The 15,604-nt window shown below is 44.0% G+C and overlaps 2 protein-coding genes across 8 annotated transcripts; both read right to left on the bottom strand.

The window, feature by feature from the left end:
- Positions 1-352: 352 nt before the first annotated feature.
- p2ry10 (P2Y receptor family member 10) lies at positions 353-4,295 on the bottom strand. 7 transcript variants are annotated; one of them, XM_028416513.1, is made up of 7 exons: positions 3,846-4,295; positions 3,490-3,549; positions 3,306-3,364; positions 2,914-2,989; positions 1,946-2,168; positions 1,679-1,859; positions 353-1,560 (listed from the first exon to the last, which is right to left on the bottom strand). In XM_028416513.1, exons 3-7 carry the CDS (start codon positions 3,315-3,317, stop codon positions 652-654), a joined length of 1,401 nt encoding a protein of 466 aa, XP_028272314.1. In that variant the 5' UTR covers positions 3,318-3,364; positions 3,490-3,549; positions 3,846-4,295; the 3' UTR covers positions 353-651. The 7 variants fall into 7 exon arrangements, with proteins under 7 accessions (XP_028272314.1, XP_028272313.1, XP_028272317.1 ...); XM_028416512.1 differs by lacking the exon at positions 3,490-3,549; XM_028416516.1 differs by lacking the exon at positions 2,914-2,989 and having other exon boundaries at positions 3,846-4,289.
- A 1,843-nt stretch (positions 4,296-6,138) lies between these two features.
- On the bottom strand, positions 6,139-10,866 carry lpar4 (lysophosphatidic acid receptor 4). Its single transcript, XM_028416519.1, has 3 exons — positions 10,561-10,866; positions 7,277-8,073; positions 6,139-7,188 (listed from the first exon to the last, which is right to left on the bottom strand). The coding sequence occupies exons 2-3, from the start codon at positions 7,850-7,852 to the stop codon at positions 6,700-6,702; spliced, it is 1,065 nt and encodes a 354-aa protein (XP_028272320.1). The 5' UTR covers positions 7,853-8,073; positions 10,561-10,866; the 3' UTR covers positions 6,139-6,699.
- Positions 10,867-15,604: the final 4,738 nt, after the last annotated feature.

Genomic DNA, 15,604 nt, shown 5'->3' with positions numbered 1-15,604 from the left:
ATAATTTACTTTTGTTGCAAGACTGTGACAGCAGAAAGATACGTGGGTGTTGCTGGAAGAATCATGCAGGTGGTGGCTTTCCTAAGGAGGGCTGGGTGTTATCTGTCTGAATGTGGGTGTAGAGTGTGAATTGGCTCAGATATAGTTTTACCAGATGCGTGTGGTGATGGATTGGTGGGTGGTTGGTTGAGGGGCTGAGTTTCAGTTTAACATCCGACCTCAGGGCTTTGGCAGTTACTGGTTTTTTCTGCTGCAACTGCTGCCAGCCACTTTGCATTGAGAGAGGAAGTACAATACGGACGAACATGGCACCTGCTGTCATTTGTAGGAAACCTCAAGTCACACAGTCACACATACAGAAAGCACTTTTAATTTACAGTAAAACTGACATACATTTATGTGCAGATTATATTACATAGCTTATACGTGTTTTTATGATTTTACAAAGACTGCACAGAAGCCACTTTTTTAACATTATAAAACAGTCAGTGCTGATGTTACATGCAGGAAATGCAAGCGTACATTCTCACAGTTTGACCTCCTCAACTTAAGGTCAGTGCTTCAAGGGTCAGCTTGTGTTCAAACAGCTGTAACATGTAAAAACATGTTATCTTGTCAGTTTGTTTTCACTTCCATTTCCTCTGAATGATGCTACTCCCTCTCAGAGCAGCTGCTCTCCATGCTCATCAGTCTTTGCTGCACGGGGCGCCTGGTTGGGGAGCTGGGAGTAGGGGAGGAGAGGAGTGAGGAGGAGAAAGAGGAGGTGCGCCTGGTGAGGTGCATTCTGAATTCAGCTGTTAGAAAATAATATAGCAGAGGGTTGAGGCAGCAGCTGGAGCTCGCCAGGCACAGAGACACAGGGTGGAACTGAAGCACGGCCAGGTTGGTGGAACAGTGGGACAGGATGCCCTGTGACACCATCATATAGAGCATAAAGTTCAGGTGATACGGAGCAAAACAGAACAGAAAGAGAGCAGAGCAGCTCAACACCATCCGCAGGGCGCGTCGCTTCTCCCTGTTTGCCTGCTTTTCTTGATATTTGTCTGTCTGAGAGGTGGAGGTGACTGACTGCAGCCGGCTGCATCCAGGGTTGTTGTTCGGTTGATCCTGGGTCTCTCTGTGATTCAGGGACCAGGCGATGCGGACGGAGCTGTAAGTGATGCAGACAAAAGGAAGCAAGAAACCAAACAGCTCAGCAAGCGTCGTCATGGTGACCACCAAAGACAGGGGCAGGCGACGCATGGGCAAGTCCTTAAAACAGCTAGATTTACTGGTTTTGAATCTGCTGCCAGGGTCCGTGCTCACTGTTTGCATTAAGAGCTTGGTGAAAGCTACGGGCTGTTGGGTGGAGGTGGCCTCCAGAGTGAAGGACGTGTTTGTGACTGTGTGTACGCTGACGTTGAGACTGCTGCTGCTGCTCCTCATCAGGATGAAAGGGGAACAGGCCAGGCCAACCACCACCCATACGATAACACTGATCAGCAGGTCATAACGACGCCTCCACCGACGAGCAGAGAACGGGTCAAGCAGGAAGGCACACCTCTGCACGCTTATACACACCTAAAAAAAAACAGTGAAAGAAAAAGATTTACAGTTAGTTTAAAACTAAACTAAAAAAAAGAAAGTTTTCATCCAAATGCCCTGCTTTGGCTTTTGTGAATATTTGCACTATACTTACCAGGAACACTATAGCAGCGTACATGTTCAGGTATTTCAGGTAGAAGCAGAACAAGCAGGCGCCTTTACCGAATGGCCAGGTATGTGTGAAGTAATAATAAATCCTGAGGGGCAGAGAGAGGATGTGGGCCAGGTCTGCTAAAGCCAGGTTTATCATGAAGATCACGGCCTTTGTCTTCTTACTGTTGAACAACAGACAGAACACTTACAGTAGCTGCAGCTCAGATCTGCACTCAGTGCTCTGACGTGTGTGTGTGTGTGTGAGTACCTAATGTGTCTGCAGAGGACCCAGAGAGCAGTGGTGTTGAGCAGCAGCCCGGGGACGAAGAGCAGCAGGTAGAAGTAGGTGTACATCTTCTCCATGCTCTGTTCCCAGCTTGTAAAATTGTGGCCACAACTTGTGGAGGAGTTGTGCAAGTAACGCTCAGTCACGTTCAAAACCATTTTGATCTCGCACAGACACTTAGATAAGTCCTTTATGTCATAACATCCTGAAAGAGAAAAAAACAGAGAGAAGGAAATTGTGAAAATAATAATGCTCAAATAAAGTTATTGGCACTGCTGTTAGTAAGGAATACTTTACTGGTGAATGTCTTTTTAACAGTAATATGTTGTATTATGTAATACCATTATTTCATGATGTTTTATAGAGTCACACAGGTGGATGTAATTGACTGTATCGCCCTTAACAAATGAGGAAGATGAGTTTGCCCATGTGCTACTAAATTAAGATGTATTTACATTTAGGGACTTCTCATATTGTTTAAAAGTTGAAACTGAAAGTTTAAAACTGGCATCAGCAGTCGGCACCAGGATCTCATTCACTTTCAGTCCCATCTCTGGCAGGTGTTTAACCTCATCTGCTCCAGTGTATCACAAAGAGAAGAGCCAGCTCATTCATGTATTGGAGCTCTTTATTATGTATAAATCCACCATGTCTGCAATAGCTATTGTGATTAATAAACAATAAACAATAATAAATAGTCCACAGGTATTCATGCTGCTACGATCGTATACCTATATGTTTGCTGCTTTTACCACCATGCGTAGAAACACTGCTTACCCAGCTGCTATCTAGGTAACAGATGGCGTCAGATAAGATTCAGATGGCGTCAGAAAAACAATACTTCTCAGCCTGTGTACCACAAAGAAGTTTGCGGCTAACTGGGTGATTTCAAAGACAAACAACAAAAACAGGAAGCTTTTTTGTGGCTTTATAGACAAATGGATTTTGACCATGTTGTAGCATTTGTGTGGGAGACAAGTGGTCCAACAATCCTCTAGAGTGTGATGCTCCTGATGAACTATAGAGCTAGATCACAAAAAGTAGTGATTAACGTAACAATTTGTAGACTAATTGCTCAGAGCTAAATAATTTAACACCAAAAGTCCCTGCAAGGAACATTACAAACTGTTTCCCAAACATTAGAGAAAGTGCAGTGTGTTAAACATGCCACAGGAAATGTATAGCAAGCTGTGCCTGTTTTGTGTAATATAAAATATGTTTTCGTATGTTCAAGGTGTGAGCTGGGTGACACATGGGGGTGCAATACTGGTATATAGATCAATAAATCACACATGGCCAAAGATTGCAGGAGGAAACAAATACAAGTAGACAGAACATTTACCGTGCTTATCATTGAGACATCACCCTTCCTCCTTCCATCAAGACAAGTCCACACCCTTCCTATGTTGGCCCCATGAGGGGAAGAGAGAAACAGTGACAGTTTTTTTTTTTTTTGCTGCCTTGACAGAAGGTTAGTGGACTTTTGGCTCTCAGCCCACCGCAGTTAACGGTTGGATTCACGTTACCTTTACAATCCAGAGTTGTGTAGCAGTAAGGGAAGTTAAACACTGAGCTCGGTCATTTTCCTGTTCCAAATGTGAGACTTGTAGTGTTAAAATCAAAGCACTGTAAATCAGTTTAATCACATGCAGGAACAGCTGCTCTAAAACCTTTATATTGACTGGTTATTTAACGTAAGTATAAAGTAATGTAATATGTGGACGTGGATACAGATAAATACACCATACAGATTTTAGACTGACTGCTGAGTAAAGACAGTCACAACAAGCCCCGTCAACAGCCAAGCGTGAAGCATGAGTGCCTTGCAGTCATGCTTTCACTTCGACGCAGACAGCATTTTTAAAAGTGTGTAATTAATTACCTTGTGTTTCGGTGTCTTCTCCCTAGATATTCTGCACGGATATATAGGAGAGGTCAGAGTCTGGAATGAACAAAGGTGACCACATGGTTTCAGCAGCTCCTCACTCTTCCTTGAGCTGCACAGTAGCAAACATGGTAGACAGCAGTCCCTCCTTGTGCACTTGTGTGTCAGAAAAAAAAACAACCTGTCAGTACATGCCAAGGCAGCATTAACCCGTTACTGTTGTGGTTAGATTATAAAGCGAATGTGAGGCAGTCTCTGACTCATCTCGCTCTGGGTTTCTGAGGTGACGAGGGGAAGGGGAAGAGGTGGCTCTGCCCTCTCACATGCGAGAGCTGTTCTACAGTTTGTTTGGTCACAGTGGCTGAGCAGACGTCAAGCAAGGTGACAGCACGTGACAGAGTACAGCTCTTCTTACCTGAGAAATGATGATGATTTCTGAAGCAGGTGATCTGGTGAGAGGGCGCAGCAGACCCAGAGGAAATCCCCCTTTTTTTTTTTTTTGGCTATACATGTAGCTTCTGTGTACATATGCTGCTGTACTATAAGATTTAGTTTGTATTCTGTAATGTAATGTCCACTTCCCTATCAGATTCTACACTTCCTTTTTTATCTGTTGTTGATTGCAGCATTATTTTTAAAACGTTTTTTTTTTAAGGCAGTTATATTATTCTCTGAGACTACTTACAGTAGGAAGTGGAATTTCCACAAGGTGTGGTTAAAGCTTCAGTTTTGTCACATCTAAAAAAAAAAAACAAAAAAAAAACACATAGCTCACATTGCTGGTATGCATATTACACCCAGAGAATATGCCTTGTGCAAGGTTCGCAGGCTAGGAACCTGCATGGCCTGTGTGTGACAGTACTGAACAGAAACATGCAAACAAACCAGCGGAACATGCTGAGCTTTCACATGTAGCACAGAAAAGGAACTTAATAAAAATCAGTGTGTTCCATCTTATGGCCACTAGGTGTCAGAGCAGACTCACAGAGCTGCAGTGACCTTTTCAATCTTCATTTTAAACTGACTGCTGTAGTATAGAGAGGCATTTGAATCATATGCATTCTGTCACTATATTGCTGTCACTTCCTTGACACAAACCACTAACAGGTTAAAGGTGAGCTTTTGCCTACTCCTGCACTCCCACTCTTCTTATTTCCTGCCCATTTAACTACAGCCATCTTCCTTTCTCCTACCCTTGAGCCCTCCCCAAGCAAACTCTGTTCATTTTCTGTCTCTGTAGCTCAAATGCACACAGCCACATCACTCACACAACCAAAGGGTTCTGGTAGGATTACCAGATTTTTCCCCTCTTCCTCCTTCTCTGAGCATATCACTGGAGTAGGTATAACATTCCCAACTAAGGCCAGGAATTTCCAACTCTGCATTGCTCCAGAAGAATGAATAAACAACATGTACTAACACTGAGTATACAGCAGAAGTCTATAGTATATACAGTAATAGTCTGCTGCTGGTCCATAATGCACTGCTCCCTGTTCACACCAGCAATACACGCCAAAGGCCTGCAGCAGAAAAACCACCTCGCTGCAGTGTTTAGCTTGTTTAGACCTCCCCGGATGAACCATTATTCCATTCATTACGAAATAAAAGCCATGTACGCTTGAACACGTTCTATAACTACATCATTAAACTTGATAGTGGTGCCAGCACTCTCTATAAATCTTATTATTTTTGCATGCCCTTAGTTCCTCAAAGGTAAACTTAATGCACAAGATGCATCTGCTGCATAACCTATTTATTCCTGCATGCTTGTGTGAGGATGGCGCAGTGATAGCAAACTTTTTTTTTGGACGAAAGCATTCCCCAGGTTTGCTCACGTAGTCATATAGGCAAATCCTCCTGGATCTGCTGAGTCGTTACTGTTTGTGCTTAAGCAGTGCGAGGCAATGATTTTGAGTAAACAGTCAACAGCGTTCATCCGTACTTTGGATCGTATGCACATTGCTGTGTGTAAGAGACTTTGAGCAGATCTGCAGTCTAAGGCCAGATTAAGACAGAGAGACCTCATTCAGAGGCAAACAATGGACCATTGCTCCAGTCATAATAAGCATTTGGCCTGTGACACAGCACACAGGCCAAGGTCCTTGACTAAATCAGAGCAGCTCAGAGGACATGCTCACACTGCCTGCTTGGTGAAAAAACGGAGAATCCCAGTAGAAAAGACTCCTACACGGGTCAGATTTTTTACAGTGCTGCTGACAAAAGGAGGATTGACCAAGAGAAGAGGCACGAGGCCGGGGGGAGGAAAAAAATACTAAATGGACACGCAAAAGTAATTCAAAACAGACATTTAGTGGCCTCACACTTCAACATGATGAGACTCAGCAGGTCACTGCTGCGTTGTACAGTAGTAACAACAGGCCTTATCACAACAGAGTGTCATAATATTAATATCTAAGACGGCATAATTCACTGTGAATGTCATAACATTGACGCATATTGTCTTATAAAAGTCCTTAACAGCATACTTCAACAGTGTGGGCGGAAGCCTCCATCTTATCCATGATCCAGTGCATTTGTGTGGGTTTATCTGTTGACAGGAATGACGGCTTTTAGAGGCCTCTGTGTGTCTCTGGGCTATCACAATAGTCTTGGTGTGGCTGGGTCTCTTGTCGCTGTAGTTTTTTTTCTCCCAATAAACATAGATACATTCCTCTGTTCACCAGTGCTGGATTAATCCATAAAGCCCAGGCCATACCTCAGGACTTACCTCAGGACTTAACTAATCTGCTGAGTTATGTGTTTTGCCACTTCCAGGACCAAACAGCTGATTGCTTTATTTTTCCAAGTTCAGGGTTCCTGTCAAACCCGTCTCGTTGTTCGTTCCTCTCTGTCAGAATTGACTCTCAGATGTCTTTGCTTCTTTTCCATTGCTGGCAACAGTGTGTGTATCTCTGGGGAGAGTGTTTGCTGTGTCCTGGGTTTCAGTGTCGCTGCGGGGGATGCTCTCAGGCCGAGAGCCGGACCCTTTGCCCCCCAGGGTCAGACTTTTCTGGAAGCTCTCTGAGGTGAAGTAGTAGACCACGGGGTCCAGGCAGCAGTTGAGACTGGCCAGGCACAGAGTGATGGGGTAAAGTGTTCGAGCAAAGCGCTCCACTGCACAGTTAGCCAGGGCCTGGGTTCGCACCAGTGCATACAGGAAGAGGATAGAGTTGTAAGGGACAAAGCAGATGATGAAGATCCCCAGATGGACCAGAATCATCCGTAGGACGCGTTTCTTGCTGTCACAGCCATGGCCAGCAGTCACTGGGCGACGCAGCGTCCGCAGAACCAGCGAGGAGCACACCAAGTTGGCCAGGAGGGGGAGGAGGAAGCCCACAATCTGAGAAAATGATTGGAAGCAAAACCAAAAACATTTTGATTAGTATTGATAAAGATAATTGTCCACTTGTGTACACGTCTGTCGTTACCTCAATAAAGATGGTGATTTTGGACAGGTAGGTCCTCCAGGTTTTCTTTGAAAAACCCTCAAAGCAGGTGGTGGCTCTGTTGGTGCTGTTGATGGTGGAGAAGAATGTCACTGATATCCCTCCTCCCACGATGGTCAGCCACACGGCGGCACACACCAGCGCCGCATTCCTGCGTGTGCGGATGGAACGTGAGCGGAAAGGGTAGACTATGGCAAGGAAGCGATCAACACTGATGCAGGTGAGGAAGAGCATGCTGCCGTAGATGTTGGTGATGAAGGCTGTCCCCGAAACCTTACACAATCCATCTCCAAAGGGCCAGTGACGGTTAACATTGTAGAAGACCTTAAATGGTAGCGTGAAGACAAACACTAAATCTGATAAAGCTAAGTTAGTCATAAACATGGTGGTCTCATTGCGCATCTTCATCCGGAAACAGAACACGAAGAGGGCAGCGCAGTTGGTTATCAGGCCTAAGACAAACACCACACTGTAAACCACAGAGTACAAGTTGTACTTGAAGGAGTCGTCAATCCCACAGTTCTCTAGTCCGGTCTCATTGATCACCAGGCTGGCCATGGTGACAGCTCAGAGAGAGAGGAGGAGGGGGGGGTCTCCACAGAAAAACAGGGTACACAAAAGGCGTCAGGAAAAGGGGGAGTCAGAGCGGATATCTGGGGAACGGAGGTGTCAGCAGGGGACCCACCAGTCAAGCCCCCTCTAAGTCATCATGGACACTTAGTCACAAGAGTGGAGGCAGAGGCGGTCAGGATGCACTGCCGCAGGGCTAGTAGGTCCTCCTGCAGAGAGAAAAGGAAAAAGCACTCAGTCACTTCCTCACTATAAAGGTTACAGACCAAGACGTAAACAATTTCTGATCTCCTGAGGATGAAGCCTACAGTACACACAACTAAAATTAGCAACTATAAGAACATAAATGCATTTATTCGTTCTAATTACAGCTCCCAGAGACATGAGCATGAGGACTGTAAATTCATTCATAGAACAGTGTTCAAGATATGAAATCCACTTCCAAGTACAGAAAAGAATCTATGGCTGAACTCCAGCTGGAGGAAGTAAATAACTCAGCATGCTGGCTTGGTGGAAAAGCAGCAAAGAGCTGCTCCCACCATTAGTGCTGTGCAGAGAATACAGTTGTTTTGTCAAACATTACCAATCACAATAATCTGACATTGTGAAAGACAATGCCCCTTTTCTAGCTGTTTACATGAGGCAATATTAGAATGTGTGATGTCAGAAAATGAAACAGACTTTTCTCTGAATGTCTCTGACCTTACCTCTGTCACAATGTGCTGTGTGTGCTGTGATTTTCCACATCCACAATCAACAGTTTTATGGAAAACATCTCCTCCAATATTACATCCCTCATGGAAATACATATGCACCAAGGCTTTGTTAGTCCAATAACTTCTCTAATATGATTAGATACTCTGAAAAACATAATTTATTATGTGTGTCTATGCAAAACAGAGACTAAGCAACCACTGATATGTAGAAGCAGACAAAGCTAGGGCCTTGCTGATATGACAAGTCGTGTTTCTCTGCAAACTCTGCTGCATTATCTCTGAACTATACAGGGGAAATGAGAGACAAGTTTACATAATAACTATAATTGTCACCATAATATGTGTATGAGTGTATTAATGCAGAAACTATGAACATGAAAGTGACAATGACACACTTCCTTTCAGTGTTCAAAGGAGAAACTCTACCAGTTTCACATGGCCCGTCCAGTGTGCACACAGCAAAACAGGTGTATAATGTCTCCATTTGCTCAGGACTAAATCCGAAAGAAAAAAAATGATGTCATTGGGATTTTGTTGTGGTCAAATATTTTCAAAGCCAGTGTAAATCACTGACATATGTGGCTCCAGGACCCAGCTTGGCCTATATAAATGACTACAAACCTCCGGACAACTCAGATTCTGCTGTATTGATTTTAGCCAATCTCTTATCTCAAGTCCTCCAACCTAATGGGGGTCCTGAAAGTCTACAGCACCTGGTTTACCATGCAAGACTAGCCTTATCTGGTGTTATGCAACAAATCCAATGCAGCGGTGAGGTGATCAGCATTTCTGACATTAAATATAAAACTAAAGTCAAAATTCACTCCGTCCGTTCATCGCACACTCTAACACACACACACACACAAAGGTGGCACTGTGAGTGTGAGCAGTCCATCAGGCCCGTCCTGTGCCAGCTGCAGTGTGACATCTTTACTGCGTTTTCACACGCCTCCCAAAACGCCTCCACCAGGCCCTCACAATGCACTCACTGTACCCATCTGCACCAAGCACACACTTACATATCCAAGTGTCCGCACGTGAATACACAAGCAGGCAATCTCTCAACATGTGTCAGTCCTCACACACACACACACACACACACACTACGGGGTTATGTGTACTGTGGCTCAGGCCCAGGCCCCTGACGGCGGCAGCTTCATATTCAGCTGATGTTTCTGCAGGGATTCTATAGACCATTAACTCTAATGATAGGAGAACCTCTGCCTGTACTGCAGACCTGCAGCAAAGACACATTGAAGCATGTTGAGGACTTCTACAAGTCCTGCAGAGGGATTTCAACCCTGAGTGTGTGTGTGTGTGTGTGTACAGATTTCATGTACCAGTTGTGGACAGCTGCACACTTACAGGGCTTCCCCCCACAGCAGTGACACAAACAGGCCTCTGGGACCCGCTGATGTGAACAGACAGAGTTCAGGATCAGCTCACATCCAGCTGCTCCTATCTCTCACATGCTATGGAGGACAGGGCTGAAGTCGGAGGACCAACAAACAGGACATCTTCACTGCTTCAGTGTGTTCACTGAGAACAAATACCATGAATACATAGATCCTCTGTGCTTTGCTTAATATACTTTTTAATGTGATGCTGTGTTTAATGTAATGTTTAATACAGTCAGGATCACTGAGATCATTTTAATCTAGTTTTTTATAGTTTCATAAAAGTGTACCTTCCTCTCTGGACTGTTCAGACAATATAAGACATTTATGAACAACAATAATAATAATCATAAAAATGATACAGGATCCATTTATACAGACAGCAGGTTAGAAGCCTTGTAGAGCCTGAACAGTCCAAACAATGAGCAAGTCGCAAAACACAAAATTCTGACATGCCTTTGTGTTGTCTACGGGACATGACAGCACGGGCTATTGAAGGATTTTATGGCGTCTAAAGCAGCTTCTAGCAGCATGTTTTTGTCAGCTACAGAGTGAAGCGGGCTGTTGTGTGGAGCACACTCACAGGCAGCCGGACGGATGGTGACAGCTCTCCTCCCGGTCACTTGTTGTTTGTCAGTCTGGCAGCAGTGCGGCGGCGCAGCTGTCAAAAGAAAAAACTCCAGATTTTGTTTCTGCCGCTTTACTTCAGTCTAAAGACGGAGCTTGCATATTGAATTTCCTGAGTCCAAACTGTTACACAACAGCACAACTGTCTGATGGGAAGAGTTTTTCAGCCAGTAACAAATCCTGCCGCTTCTTCTTCTTCTTCTTCTTCTTCTTCTTCTTCTTTGAGGACTCGCTCCGTCCCTCCGCTAGAAATGAGTCCGCACCACAGACCACCGCGCCTGCTCACCCGCGCCACCCGTGCGCGTGCATGCGCGTGGGCGTGTGGTGGGCTGCCTGTACGGCCACAGGAAACGAGACAATAGCACCTCGGTCAGGCTGAGGAGGAGGAGGAGGAGTGTGAACAGAGGATTGTGAAGGAGGAGAGGACAGAAATATCTATCTATCTATCTATGACGTCATGACTCACCACAAGAACCCCAAAAATCTGCAGTCAACATGCAGAATGGAAAAGGACTTTCTTATTCTGGTGAAACATTCCTCTCATTCTTTTGTTTTAATGTCATATTGTTCACTGTTTTCCTTTTGCAAGGTCAACTAAAAAAAAAATCACAAGAGCCAGGAAGTGTCACAATGAAGCACAACGACTGATAACAAGACTGCCATACTTCCACGAAGGTCAAAATGGACATCTTCAGAGTTGCTGCCAACTTTTGCACGGGTCAAACACGCTGTTAAGTGCAGGGCATGATATCTGTAAGAATAGCACAGGGCTATTTTTTGCTGATCAAACAGCATTGTTACTACACAATCATTATGTCTGAGGCTACCAAAACAGTTATTTTTAACCAGGCGATAGGGAGGCAGTGGTTTCCATTGTGTTCAGGTTGGCATGGCGCTACAGCATGTGCGTTGTGTGTATGTGTGTGTTTAAGCGACAGTCTTTGGGGGTAGCGTCTGGCAGGCTGACCACTCCACAATAGCAGCAGGGAGGACAGGATATCCTGCTTACTGCATGAACTGAAGTCAGACACACACACACACACAAACAATGCTTTACACACCACCAGATGTCTTAACTCGCCTTTATTGTTGTTAAAAAAAACATGCCTTCAAAAAAGTATGCATGAGTCACACTGATAAAAAACAAACATATTTATATAATGTCTCACACTTTGGCTTCAGTCTGCATATAAATTAGGACATTTATATAAAGTCCTAGCTTTCAGCACATCAAGTTACCATGGTGATGATGTTGAGCAGCTACATGTGTACTTCTGTGTAAAGCTGACAGGGATGTCATTCATTCTGCAGGAACATGGTCTTGATGATGGTGCTAGATAGAGAGGAGATCATCAGTTGTGTGATTTGAATTCAGCCAATAGTTTCAGAGATATTCCCCCTGTGCAGCACGGAGGTCCATGCCACGAACAGTATCAACCCTTTCTACACCTGCTTTGTGTAACTTCTTTAAAACTTCTCAGGCTGTGTGCAATCCACAAGACACAAATCTAATAAACTGCTTTCAAAGCACTACTGAGATGTCATGATTGGCTGCATTAAAGGACATGTAAGGACTGACTAGAGTGTAGAAATGTCCCCCGGTCCTCACACTCACACACTGCTCCCTCCTCTCTCTCTCTCTCTCTCTCTCTGTTTGGTAACGGTAACTAAGCTGTGCTGCCCTGGCCAAGGCTTTGTGAGTCACACCAACCAGAACAAAGACCTCATTACTGCAACCCTCCACTCTCCTCCCTCCCTCCCTCTCCACTCTTCTCCAACCCTTCTGTCCTGCTCTCCTTTAATACGATGATGAGTGTATTTCCTTTGCTTTCCTCCCTTTGCCTCTGTCCATCCTCTCATTCATTGGCTCCAGGAGGGTTTAGGGGCAGCCCCGCCATGCCATACATACCTCTGCCCTGACAACAGAGCTGTGACAAAGGCAGCGAGGCAGTGCAACATAGGAATCTTGAGCTTTATAGGCTTTATGGACTGATATTAACATGACTGCAGTGGGGTGTATGTGTGTACATTTGAAGCTGACCTTAGCCCTGTGAGGAGGCATTCTGCTCTGAAATGATTAGAGGCCAGTCCATCCACAGCGGAGGCCGGATCAATGCTGCTGGCTGCGGCTGAGGCCGTGGGGGGTTGGACTGCGTTCTCTGCAGCTACGGCCTGAGATCGGGCAGAAGCTGTTTACCCCACAGCACTGATAGGTGCAGCATGAGCAGCCATGGGTGAGCACTCATTCCCCAGACTGAGAGGCGAGGCAGACAGGCTGACCAGACTGACCCCGGCCTGTGCAGACTGAGCTGTTTGTCTCTGATCTAATAGGCTGATGTACTTTGTCTCTGCATATAGATTAAAAAGTCAGCTGTCATCAGTTCTTTTCCAAACATGGTCTTTTTGAGGAGAAGAAACCTGAAGACATAACTGAATTTCATTTAGCTCCAAATAGAGCAGATACAGGACCTGTTTTAGCTGGGCTGCAGTGAGGAGATTAGAAACACTGATGTCAGAAGTTAATATCCATCAATGTTTCTGATAACACAAATGTTTGTATTTTTTCTTCCTCTCATTATTATGAAAACCTTAACAAATCATATCTTATTTCATATTTTTTAAACAGAGCTCTTCTTTAAACATTTATATTGAAATCCATGAACTTATAAGTTAAATAAGCTAAATAAGCTTTAAACTAACTGAGGTATTAATGACGGAAACATGTAACTATTGGATCATCCTCCACTCTCATGGAGCATCACGGTTCAGGTTAAGTAATCAGTAATCAGTCCTTATCTGTATTTTATGCTAAATATATATTGCATATATATGTTGATGAAGATACCCTGCACTGCAGGACAAAGCGGGTTAGTAGATAATGGATGGATGGATGTTGATGAAGATTCTCAGTCATCCAGGTCATATTCATTGAGACAGCTGCATATATAGCAACAAAATGTGTTTTTATCATATTGTTATTTTGAATGCAAGTAGCCCAAAATTGCACACATATATCATAGTTCCTTTATTATTAAACATTAATAACATTATTAATGGTGTCATTAGTGTCACAAGGATATTACCTGTTGTTTATAGGTTAACACCACCAAGCAGGGGTATTCACTGATGTCTTGGGGCAAAATCCTCTGAAGCCTTTCTGGGTTATAAGGATTGATGATGGCTGAACTCTATTCAAATGCCTTAGTTTTCGGTGGTCATTGTTCATACATGGGACTCTGTCACACTGCTCTCTCTTAATGTGAAAAAAAAGAGCCATTATCTGTGGTAAACTTGTGCCTTTCTTATAATGACTGCGAGAGCAGAGAGGCCTGCAAGAGACAAGTGCTCACACTACCATCAACCATAATCTGGAAGCAGAGATTATAACGTGCTTGAGTCTCTGACACATGTATGCAGACCAATAGGGGGTGCTATTGAACTATACATGACAAAGCAGGAGCACTTTCTGTACAGTGTTGATGATCGGACTGGGCCGGAGTGTGGTGTCCACTGGAAATAACATGTTTTGGATGAATGTAAATCCACATTAATTATGTGAATTATTAGTGTTTGTTGAGGCAACTCTCACAATGCAGGAAATCCTTTTAACTTTCTGTAACTTTTTTTTTTACTTATCATTAAACTGTGCTGCTTTAAATACATAAACTGTACCTACTGTTATTTTTTATTTTCTGACCTCCACACTGTTCACTTGTGAGTGACAGTCGTGTGTAGTGAGTGCAGAGCTACTTTTGCCAATCAGAGAGCATGATGGGAAGAAAGTGTTCGCCAGTGTTCCTCACAGCTCTTTCTTCTGTTGTTTCTGGGTTTTCAGCATTAATTAATTAGTTCCAGGAACTCTTGAACTGAAGCAGTCCTACTAATTGCCTTAGTGTAGAAGCAGAGATCCTCGGTTCTTTTCAGCCTTTTGTCGAGAGCTCGTCAGCTGCTCTGTGCTTCCTTCTGCTGGACACACCTCACACTGCAGGAAGGAAAGCTTTAGTAACGGCACACGCAGGTAAACTGCACGGCTCACCTCACTGTGGCTCACCTCCTAAACATCTTCATGTGCAGTTTGTGAGGTTGATGTTATCTCTTTGTGTATCTGTTCTCAGCACTGACTGCATCGTGTGATGTGTTTCTGACACAGATTCCCTCGGTGTTCACAGGATGAACATCCTCTTTGACCCCACTGACCTCGGTGATAATCGTACAGATGTGGAGTGTTTGTGCCATTTCGTCTTATCAGCTTGACCTGGTTTGACTGATACAACTACAAATGCTTTTCCAGTCTCTGTGGGCGTGTATGTGTTTGTCCATCCATATAGAAGCAAGCTGAGTAACTGGGTGGATCGAAGACATTAAAGTAATTACGTTAGAGCCATTTCCATTCATTAGAAAAACATATATTGCTACTTCACTGCTGTACAAATAATAATCTGCAGAAACATGAATGCACGGACATCTGTAGTAGAGACAGGCTCTTTAACATTTTGGTCATTTCACCGTTGCATTTTTTTTTATAGCTTCCAGGCTTTCTGCCAGTTTAAATAGTAGAGAGGCTGCAGGATGAGAGCATGTTTACTCTTACACAAAGATCCTCATCTCTCACTGCTAAACTGAGAGATCAGCTTCAAATGCTTCCTGCATGGGGAAGACTTCGGGTGAACATGGCACGTGTAACATCAACAAGCCTGCTGCAACACACTCATTAAACCGAAAGTATCAGTACATGTCCTTGGATGGTCAGAGAAGCAAAGTGTGTGCAAGAATAAAAAAAAAAGTTCTCTATTCAGTGCTTTCAATGGTCCATTCAGTTCAGCTACAGTCACACTTTGGGGCCCACATAAATATAGTTTTATTTATAAATAACATGATTAAGTAACATTTGGAGGACTTTCCTGTTCATTTACATATAAGCTAATGAAATGTGCTCTTTGCCCTCTGTGGTTTACTATTGAAGATGGCATAGTGCAGCCATGAGTTCATCAGCCATAACG

Source organism: Parambassis ranga, chromosome 10 (assembly GCF_900634625.1).
Source record: "Parambassis ranga chromosome 10, fParRan2.1, whole genome shotgun sequence".
Taxonomy (NCBI): Eukaryota; Metazoa; Chordata; class Actinopteri; family Ambassidae; genus Parambassis; species Parambassis ranga.
This window is presented reverse-complemented; position numbering and strand designations above follow the sequence as displayed.

What these genes read in the sequence shown, in the direction of transcription:
- p2ry10 (XM_028416511.1), bottom strand. An exon ending in GTCCTCTGCAGACACATTAG is followed by an intron (nt 1,860 to 1,945) that starts GTACTCACACAC and finishes GTTGTTCAACAG; the next exon opens with TAAGAAGACAAAGGCCGTGA. An exon ending in ACGCTGCTATAGTGTTCCTG is followed by an intron (nt 1,561 to 1,678) that starts GTAAGTATAGTG and finishes GTTTTTTTTTAG; the next exon opens with GTGTGTATAAGCGTGCAGAG.
- lpar4 (XM_028416519.1), bottom strand. Translation starts at nt 7,852, where the DNA reads ATGGCCAGCCTGGTGATCAATGAGACCGGACTAGAGAACTGTGGGATT. An exon ending in AAATCACCATCTTTATTGAG is followed by an intron (nt 7,189 to 7,276) that starts GTAACGACAGAC and finishes TCATTTTCTCAG; the next exon opens with ATTGTGGGCTTCCTCCTCCC.